The sequence below is a fragment of the Neoarius graeffei genome, chromosome 26 (genome assembly GCF_027579695.1).
Source record: "Neoarius graeffei isolate fNeoGra1 chromosome 26, fNeoGra1.pri, whole genome shotgun sequence".
NCBI lineage: Eukaryota > Metazoa > Chordata > Actinopteri > Siluriformes > Ariidae > Neoarius > Neoarius graeffei.
The window spans coordinates 22,921,503-22,932,064 of record NC_083594.1 but is presented as its reverse complement, the minus strand read 5'-3'; the positions used below and the strand labels follow the sequence as shown (position 1 = coordinate 22,932,064).

Here is a 10,562-nt window from a genome sequence, read left to right as displayed (position 1 = left end):
AAATAAGGCTTCGTTTTAACATAGCAAAGTTTTAACTGGTATTTGTGGATGTACCTCTGTATTGTAGAGCTTGACAAAGGTTTGCCAAAGTAATCCTGAGCCCATGTAGTTATATCAGCTATAGATGAATGACAGTTCTTGATGCAGTGCCATCTGAGGGATCAGAGATAATAGGTGTTCAGCTTTGGCTTGCACCCTTGCCCTTTACACACCGAAATTCCTCCAGATTCCTTGAATCATTGAATGATATTATGCACTGTAGAAGGTGAAATATCCAAACCCTTTTGCATCTTTCTTTGAGGAACATTGTTTTTAAACATTTCAATAATTTTATCATGCATTTGTTGACGAACTGGAGATCCTCAGCCTATCTCTGCTCCTCAAAGACTCAGCCTTTCCTGGATGCTGATTTTGCACCAAATCATGACTACAATCACCTATTGACATCACCTGTTTCAAATCACATAATTATTTGTTTTACCTCATTACTAGCTCTAAATTACCCAATCCCAACTTTTTTTTTTTTTTGCAACGCAGGAATGGATGTATATTAAGAAATGAAATGAAGTTGACCAGGCAAAACATGAAATATCTTTTGCTCATACTGTCTACAATGAAATACAAGTCAACATAAACTTAGAAATCACTGTTTTCTTTTTTTATTTGCATTTTCCATACCATCCCAACTTTTTCTGATTTAGGGTTGTAAAATACCCATTCAGTTTGGCCAAAGCATTTTAAAATGAAGCGCTTGCTTAACTATAAGTAGACCAGCTTTTTATTAATTGAGCTTCATGGTTGAGCACAAGAGAGTAAGAAACAATTGTTCTTGCATTATTTTTCTTGGCGGCACGGTGGTGTAGTGGTTAGCGCTGTCGCCTCACAGCAAGAAGGTCCTGGGTTAGAGCCCCGGGGCCGGCGAGGGCCTTTCTGTGTGGAGTTTGCATGTTCTCCCCGTGTCCGCGTGGGTTTCCTCCGGGTGCTCCGGTTTCCCCCACAGTCCAAAGACATGCAGGTTAGGTTAACTGGTGACTCTAAATTGACCGTAGGTGCGAATGGTTGTCTGTTTCTATGTGTCAGCCCTGTGATGACCTGGCGACTTGTCCAGGGTGTACCCCGCCTTTCACCCGTAGTCAGCTGGGATAGGCTCCGGCTTGCCTGCGACCCTGTAGAAGGATAAAGCGGCTAGAGATAATGAGATGAGATTATTTTTCTTCAGGTGGTGGGCTCAACTTTTTATGGTTTAAAGGTTGTAATAATAGACATGCACACATTGAACAACAGTGAATTAGTGGAATGAAGTGCCACATATTTATTGACACCTGTACAGAAAAACAACTGTCACAGAGTCATGCAAAGCAGTAACACTCAGACCAAAGGAAACACAACATGAACAATATATGACACCAGAAATAAATTAACCTCCTGAGATGCTGAACATACAGTACAATACGATATGTCAGGATACTACATGGCACTCATGATTAATTTAACATGTCGATACGTGAGGAACCCAAGCCACACCAAAAACATCAGGCATTCCACTGAAACGTCACTACTGCATTAAAACCAGACCCGTCCAAGTACTGCATACTGTAGGAAACTTGGATCGGAAAGTGCTTGTATAAAGGTCCCGTCGAGGTATTGTTGAACTATTTCATATTACAACAGATCAACTAGATATACACACTGCATGGGAGGGACAAGGGAAACTACTCACAGATATTTCATCTTTGGGCAACTGAAATACACTTCCACAATAAGGCTACAACATCAAAGGGTATTATAACAGACAACATCAGCACACATCAGGCTCTTCTCTCTTGATTGCCTTAGACATCCTTTTTACTCGAACCCATGCATCTGAACATTGCCGACCTCCTCCTTATACATGTGGCAAATGTTTCAGTCTAGTGCAAATCTCACAGAACACCTCGGCAGAACAATCACTGTACATCACTCTCCATTTTCTTATTGACGTTCGAACACTTACAGCAGAGTTGGGAGGAGGGTACAATGTATTACAGCTACACAGACTTAACCTCAGACCAGGACATACTTCTTGTCAATCAAGTTCACAGCCAGCAAATTCCCAACCATACACTTGTCACTAGTCAGAGAACAAGCTGGCAAAAGACTTCCTCAGGTTTCGGATGGTCTCGGCCTTGGCTTCGTCCTCATTGCTGGAACGGAAGGTCTCACCAAAGGCATTAAAGGCATTGGTCAGGGACTGGGATTTACTGAAAAAGAGACACAAACAATAAGATTGGCCAAAGTTTTGTTCAAGAGAATTATCATGTCTAATCCCATTAAATGCTACACAATGAACCATGTTCATAGTTGAGTTACACACAAGTATTTAGTAAGGGCGGCACGGTGGTGTAGTGGTTAGCATGGTCGCCTCACAGCAAGAAGGTTCTGGGTTCGAACCCAGTGGCCGGCGGGGGCCTTTCTGTGTGGAGTGTTCATGTTCTCCCTGTGTCTGTGTGGGTTTCCCCCATAGTTCAAAGGCATGCGGTTAGGTTAATGTGGGACGGCCTTGAGTGAGGCACCGAACTCCCAACTGCTCCCTGGGTGCTGTTAGCATGGCTGCCCACTGCTTTGGGTGTGTGTGTGTGTTCACTGCTTCAGATGGGTTAAATGCAGAGAGGACATTTCACAAGTGTGTGATGAATAAAGTTGTGCTTTCTTAAATTCTACAAATTACGCATGTTGAGTTGCTCGTGTGGGGTGGAGTTGGAGTAAAACAAAGGCATGAATCAGTTATGATCTTGAATTTTAGCACATTTGTCTTGCTTGATGTTGACGTGAGCAAGAAGCAGTAAAAATCCACCACCACTGTCAATCTGATGTGATGTTTTGGACTGTAAATACATTTAAAAAAAAATACAGAATGCCATTTATGGCCACTATTTAGTACACAGTATGTGACACCACTTATGAACACTATGAATTAATTAACAGTATTGTCCTTTTAAAGTGCTTGCATAAAGCATGATTTTTGATTAATACAATTATGAACTACATTTAAAGTTTACTGGAAGCAAAAACAGATTTGAATTTATTTACAGGAACACCAACAATTTGACTCTAATCAAAATAGTGTGATTAAAAATAGCCCATATCCCACAATTACATTTCATGACAACAATTCAGTATCTTGTAGTTACATTAAGTTGCAAGCAGAAGTAACTGTTAGTGCTTGATATATAAAATAGGATGTTCTATTCTATTCTACACATCTACTTTTTCAGGTTTTGAGGCAAGTGCTTGTACTGAAAGGTGGTAATCTAGATGCCGTGGAAAAACCCTGGCTTGGATGCTTCTACTTAAGAAAAATCTTGCAACCTTGGAGGTAACTACTTGCAGGTAATTTTCCTAATCTGGGTGGGGCACCCTGAAAATCGACTTAAATGCATGTGTAGCCAAACCCTCAAGCCAAATATCCTCAGATTTTCCCACACACATATTCATGTAACTACTGGATACCAGCTCTGTATTCAGTCCCTATGAGAAAAGATAAATCTGCAGTGATGGATAAGCTAAACCTTGCCCAAGAGAGCTTCTATCAGTGCATGAAGTATAAACTTTACTTTAAGAAAGGATGCGATGACTTCTGTTGTGGCGCAGGCTGTTCCTCTACAGCAGAGGGTGCAGGGGCCGGGGGTGTTGATTCAGACGGGGCCACATTCTGAACTGGAACCTCGACCTGGGCTGGCTCTTTTGGCACAGGTTTGGTTTGGACCTGTGGTTTAGTGGGAGACTGGTTTTTAGTAGGTGCTTTGGGGGAGGCTTGAACATGTGCTGGAGCTGAATCGGTCTGGATTTGCCCCTGATCTGCTGATTCAGGCTGGACTTTAGCTTGCGCCTTTGCTGAAGGTGGGGTCTGGGGCTTGGGCTGGAGCTGAGGCTTGGAGTTTCTGCGCACAGGAGGAACAGGCTTTGGAGGAAGTGGTTTTGGAACCTGGGGCTTTGGGGGTAAATCTGTTGGTTTTCCAGGTGCTGGAGTGGGTGAAGCTTGAGGGTGAGCTTTGGGCTGCTGGGTTGTAGGTGGAGGAGTTGGGGAAGGAGTTGATTTTGAGACAGGATCTGGGGCTGGAGCACTAGACGCTGAGGCGATCGGAGGCTCTTGAGGCTTGGGCTGGGACTCTTTGGGTTTTGCTGGGGCTCCTAGGGTTTAGTACAAAACAGACTTATTCATTACATTAGACTACATTTCACAGATGACATGCATTTTAAATCCAACACCAACTGCTCATACTAATGGGTCATATCGCAAAGGAATCAGACCATAATAAAGGAGCAGATGGTTACAAACCTGTATTAAATGAATCCTATTTACAGCAAAAACAAACCAGAAGGAAAATCCATGCTTTATTTTACCAATAAGACAAAAGGAACAATGGTGAGGATGCAAAGAATGAGATTAGCAAAAACAAACCAAAAAAAAGTTAAAGACATGCTTAAACTAAAAACAAGGCTATAATTAATAATTCTAACCATCTCTTAGAAGTTATTCTGCCATAGATGGCCCTTAAGCCATTTATTCAACCATCTTATTTCATTCAATATTTAACAATGGATATCCCACTAACCCAGGCCAAAACTTTAAATGTTTATAGCAATACATTTCTGTTAAAATAACCAATATATTTCAAGCGCTTGTAAATAATTGTTAAAGGGAATGGAATATCACTACTTGGTTCACAAATAGTCACAAACTTTGCTCTTCCCAGAACAAAATGACCTAAATATTATTTCTGGAATACGTAGAACTAGGATGTGACAAATATTTTGTTTATCAGAGAAATTGCGCCTATAAAACTGAGCAATTTTGCCCGGGACAGAACATAAAGGTTGCATATGCCAATTAAATTAATATAAGAATAAAAACATAAGTGCTTACCTATTTTTTGTGTTATGAAATTTTGAACAATAATATTTATTCAACTGCATCACACACACACACATCTGGGCATGTATTCTACATTCATCAACACATCTTTGGCTCATGGTGTCGATAATGAGAACTTATTCCATGATTCTGAAAAAGTGCATCCAAATATTATGTGTGTGTCTGCTGGAGAGTAAGAACCAAATAGGAACTGAAATAATGAACTGAAAATGAAATAAAATAGGATACAAGAACACAAATTGTGTAGTAGGGAAACTTTATTACTTTGGATGGGGGGGTAATAGTGTAATAGGGCATTTATGTATAATAGTGCAATCAAAACTGTGCAGTGTACAGTCAAAACTGTACTTGACTCAAGTATTAGATTTAAAGATAAACATCATGCTCAAGACCCAATAAAGCCCACTGAAAAGCAATAAATTAATTATTATATTATTATTCAAGCATATGATGCTGTGATAATTCAGCAGACATTTTTTTTACCAGAACATTTACAATATCTTTAAATGTAATTTCCTCCCAAAAAGCACAAATAACTTTGATTAATCGCTTCACTTTAGTAAACATGCATCACCTCTATACATGCAACATACAAATAAACAAATGCAAAAGTAGCACTTTTTTCTTCTGCTGTATTACATTTACCATTGAATATTATTGTAGTTGTGTAAAGCAAAGGACACTTACACCACTATGCTATCTTACTAAACATCACTATACAGTCAAATCATATAGATTACGGCAAAGGAGGGCATTAGGCCCTGTGGAGTATTTGACCCCACTACATTGAAAATGCATGGACTTTATCACCAGCATGACAGACATTATTGCAGATCACTCAGGAGCCAATCTGAATGTGTGAAATGAAATAGAGCTTGAAAGTTGGAGTCTTCTGCTGGGGGCTTATTGCCCCAAACCTATTGCACTTCTGTCATTGGATTTGATGGCAGTTAAATGGTAATTATGTGTTTGTTTGTTCTAGAACACTGTTAATAAAGTTACATTCTTTATAGCATATAATTTTTTTTTTAAAACAAAAAAGTGTGGGGTCCAATCCTCCCCACCCTATAGTTAAAAAAAAGTTAACCAATATCAGTGCTATTCTATTGATCAAGACCACAATAATACAGTAAAAATATTTAAATAATATTGGCTGGCATTGAGTGGTCTATCAGAGATATTCCATTCAGCTAGCATGATGTTGAATGAGTTGAAGACAAGTTCAATGTCAAGCTAACTGAAGGGAAGACAGTGGTGCTTGAAAGTTTGTGAACCCTTTAGAATCTTCTATATTTCTGCATAAATATGACCGTAAACATCATCAGATTTTCACACAAGTCCTAAAAGTAGATAAAGAGAACCCAGTTAAACAAATGAGACTATTATAATTGGTCATTTATTTATTGAGGAAAATGATCCAATATTACATATCTGTGAGTGGCAAAAGTATGTCAACCTTTGCTTTCAGTATCTGGTGTGATACGGTGTAACCATTCTTTGGTAGAACGACTTGTGTGCTTAGGGTGGTTGTCTTGCTGCATGACCCACCTTCTCTTGAGATTCAGTTCATGGACAGATGTCCTGACATTTTCCTTTAGAATTTGCTGGTATAATTCAGAATTCATTTTTCCATCAATGATGGCAAGCCGTCCTGGCCCAGATGCAGCAAAACAGGCCCAAACCATGATACTATCACCACCATGTTTCACAGATGGGATAAGGTTCTTATGCTGGAATGCAGTGTTTTCCTTTCTCCAAACATAACACTTCTCATTTAAACCAAAAAGTTCTATTTTGGTCCCATCCATCCACAAAACATTTTTCCAAGAGCCTTCTGGCTTGTCCACGTGATCTTTAGCAAACTGCAGACGAGCAGCAATGTTCTTTTTGGAGAGCAGTGGCTTTCTCCTTGCAGCCCTGCCATGCACACCATTGTTGTTCAGTGTTCTCCTGATGGTGGAATCATGAACATTAGCCAGTGTGAGAGAGGCCTTCAGTTGCTTAGAAGTTACCCTGGGGTCCTTTGTGACCTCACCGACTATTACACGCCTTGCTCTTGGAGTGATCTTTCTTGGTCGACCACTCCTGGGGAGGGTAACAATGGTCTTGAATTTCCTCCATTTGTACACAATCTGTCTGACTGTGGATTGGTGGAGTCCAAACTCTTTAGAGATGGTTTTGTAACCTTTTCCAGCCTGATGAGTATCCACAATGCTTTTTCTGAGGTCCTCAGAAATCTCCTTTGTTCGTGCCATGATACACTTCCACAAACATGTGTTGTGAAGATCAAACTTTGATAGATCCCTGTTCTTTAAATAAAACAGGGTGCCCACTCACACCTGATTGTCATCCCATTGATTGAAAACACCTGACTCTAATTTCACCTTCAAATGAACTGCTAATCCTAGAGGTTCACATACTTTTGCCACTCACAGATATGTAATATTGGATCATTTTCCTCAATAAATAAATGACCAAGTACAATATTTTTGTCTCATTTATTTAACTGGGTTCTCTTTATCTACTTTTAGGACTTGTGTGAAAATCTGATGATGTTTTAGGTCATATTTATGCAGAAATATAGAAAATTCTAAAGGGTTCACAAACTTTCAAGCACCACTGTATATCTGATATACCATGAAAAAAGCCAGCCAATATTATTATTATTATTATTATTATTATTATTATTATTATTATTATACATACACATTCAATCTAGACCTGCTAGCCCAATCTTTGGTAAAATTCAGCACTTTTTTTTTAACCTGTATAAATATTTTCTGTTAAAAACCTAAACTCAGGCTCTTTTTCAGTTAATAGCATTAAAAGCCTCTTCATGGTATTTTCAAGGCAACCTCAAACACTAACGTTAACTTCCCGCCCTCTGATTTTTTTCCTCATTTGAAGTACTAATCCCACCTTCCAAATTATTCTACAATGATAAACATTCTTGTGTTTGAATAATTAATCTTAAAAGTATAGAATGCTCTTTCAAACTAAAGGTTTTCAGTATATTCAGTACAAAAATGCATTATTAGATCCAACTGCAACTATCTGTGCATCACTTTGCAAAGTTCCAATTATTTCATCTGCTTTAGAAAACCACTACACATTTCCATATGTAGAAACACATGGACATACCTATTCATTCTTACTTTTTAAATTTCAAAATAATGACTGAACGTCTCAACAATTCACAGGGACAAACTAGGGTTGTAACAATTAAATAATATTGGCTGGCTTTTTTGTGGCATATCAGATATATTCCATTCAGCTAGCATGATATTGAACTCGCCTTCGACTTGTTCAATATCGTGCTAGCTGAATGGAATATATCTGATATACCACAAAAAAGCCAGCCAATATTATTATTATTATTATTATTATACATACACATTCGATGGCCATGTTTGTTTACAAATTGTCACAGTCGCTGGCTCGTGCGGAAGTTTTACGTATAATACGTATCTTATGACATTTTCAATTCACTGGACAGTTTACTGCAGGCACCGTTGGTGAACAAAGAAATGTTTCTGCACATGCGCAGGAGAAAACTTTCTTACTGAATATTCACATCAGCTCTGACGTGTGACGTCATGTCTTGACAACCATGCCATATCTTAAACCATATTCAACATGCTGACTCATTGGGTAGAGTGATATAATAAACACAGGATAAGCGATATGCTAACAATATTACATGCTATCAAACCAAATGAATGAAACCTGCTAGAAGGGAATAGAATACATGTTTTTATTCCATTGAAAAAGTGTCCTGTATGTATAATAATATGGCATATTGTATTGTATTGTTTACTACAAAGATCTTGATTTGATGCTTTTAAAGTAGGCTAACTGCTGTAAAATACTGCTTATATTATGTGTCGGGTAATGAACATTTAAACTTAATCAAACCCATACTCTCTTCCCTGATAAAGTAGCTTCCTTTTTATCTCAAACTGGGATAGGATGCAGGGGTTTAAAATATATGCTTCTGCTATACACATGTAATGTCCAGCCTGGACAATTCCCCTCCAGAGCACCAGATGGCGCCCTCCCCTGAATTTTAAAAGGCTTCTTTGGTTACGCAGCTCATTTACTGGGTAACCAGTATAAAAGACACATGGACTCAAGCCACAGTACAAAGACAGGCCAGGCTTTCCTGTGAGTAGTGCCATCTTGGAAGTAACTCCACAACATGGTTTCTTCATGGTTCCTGAAAGATATGATGGCTTTCCTGGGAAATACAAAGGTTTTCTAATGCAATATGCAATCCTCTTTGCTTGTGCACCTGCTCACTTCTCTCGATATAAGGACAAGAGTCACAAAATGCTGACTCTGATTACTGGCAAGGCACTAGCACGGGCCACCACTATGTTCAGTCCAACTCTGCTCAAGCAGTCACACACAAGTTTCAAGCAGAAATTCCCAGAGGTTTTTGACCACCTGGAACTGAGAAAGAATACTGAAGAGAGGCTGCTTACATTAAAACAAGGGAAACAGTCAACTGCTGATTTTGCAATAACCAATAATTTGCAATAATTTTAGCCTTTTAGATGCTGTAAGTGAATGAAATAAGCCAATGTTGAAAGCAGTGTTTTGCCAGGACCTCAGTGAAGCATTACAATCAGAGCTGGCATGCAGGGATGATTCACTAATCCTCAACCAGTTCATTCAACTGGCCATTAATCTGACAACCAGATTAGAGCCTGATAACCCAGCAGTCTCTCTGTCTATAGTTTCCACACTGGAGTTGAATCTGAATTGATGGAAATGGCTCAAACCGGAGTACCCTGTGCTTCTACTGTGGGAACAATAGCATGTCCATGCAACGTCTTCCCTTAGACCCAAAATCCAGAACTGCAATTAGGTGAGAAATAACATTATGATAGAGAGTAAATATTTTATGCTGCCTGTTAAATTGTCTTGCTGTTCCAGGTCCAATTTCACCCCTGCTCTTGTTGACTCTGGTATGGCTGGAAATTAGATAAGTTTCCTTTCCTGGCCCACTCACTGTTAAAACCACCACTGGGAGGAGGGAAAATAACAAAATGCACCATCATACTCCAGATGCACACCAGCGTGCTGCACTCAGAAACGCTGTTACTAATGATCACCCTGGGCTTCCCTTGGTTATCGATTCATGACCCCGTTATCTCGTGGAAAACAGGTGAGCTCATGGCCTGGAGTCTATCTTGTTTGAACTGGTGTCTATCTGTTCCTGGTCATTCTACTCATGTAGAAAACCCTCAAACCCAGATGGATAACTATTACATAACTATTACAATGCCCTTAACAAGTCTAGCTGAAGTTTTCAGTAAGGCTAAGGCTTGCAAATGACCTCATCATGCATGGGACTGCTTAGTTGACCTTCTGTCCCCTAGAGGTTGAGTCTATCCATTGTCACTCCCTGGAACCAAGACCATGAAAGAATCAATCTCTCTCTCTCTCTCTCTCTCTCTCTCTCTCTTTTTTTTGCCCAATTTTTAGAAGATTGAGAGTTCAAATCCTGAAGATGCCACAGCCATCCATGGCTGGGAGCCAATGCGACCAAATTGGTCATGCTCTCTGAATGGGAGTGATGCGCTCTCTCTCTCTCTCTCTCTCTCTCTCTCTCTCTCCAAAGTACTGGCCCACATCCACTTCT

At 39.5% G+C, this 10,562-nt stretch overlaps 1 protein-coding gene across 1 annotated transcript in view; it reads right to left on the bottom strand.

Annotated features, from left to right (window-relative positions):
* Positions 1–2,070: 2,070 nt before the first annotated feature.
* syn2b (synapsin IIb) overlaps positions 2,071–10,562 on the bottom strand; it is a 194,748-nt gene continuing 186,256 nt past the window's right edge. Inside the window, exons 12-13 of the mRNA XM_060910893.1 lie at positions 3,594–4,170; positions 2,071–2,240 (exon numbers count right to left, since the gene is read on the bottom strand). Of these exons, the coding sequence (XP_060766876.1) occupies positions 2,111–2,240; positions 3,594–4,170 (707 nt within the window). The 3' untranslated portion in view covers positions 2,071–2,110. The remainder of the gene's footprint in view (positions 2,241–3,593; positions 4,171–10,562) is intronic.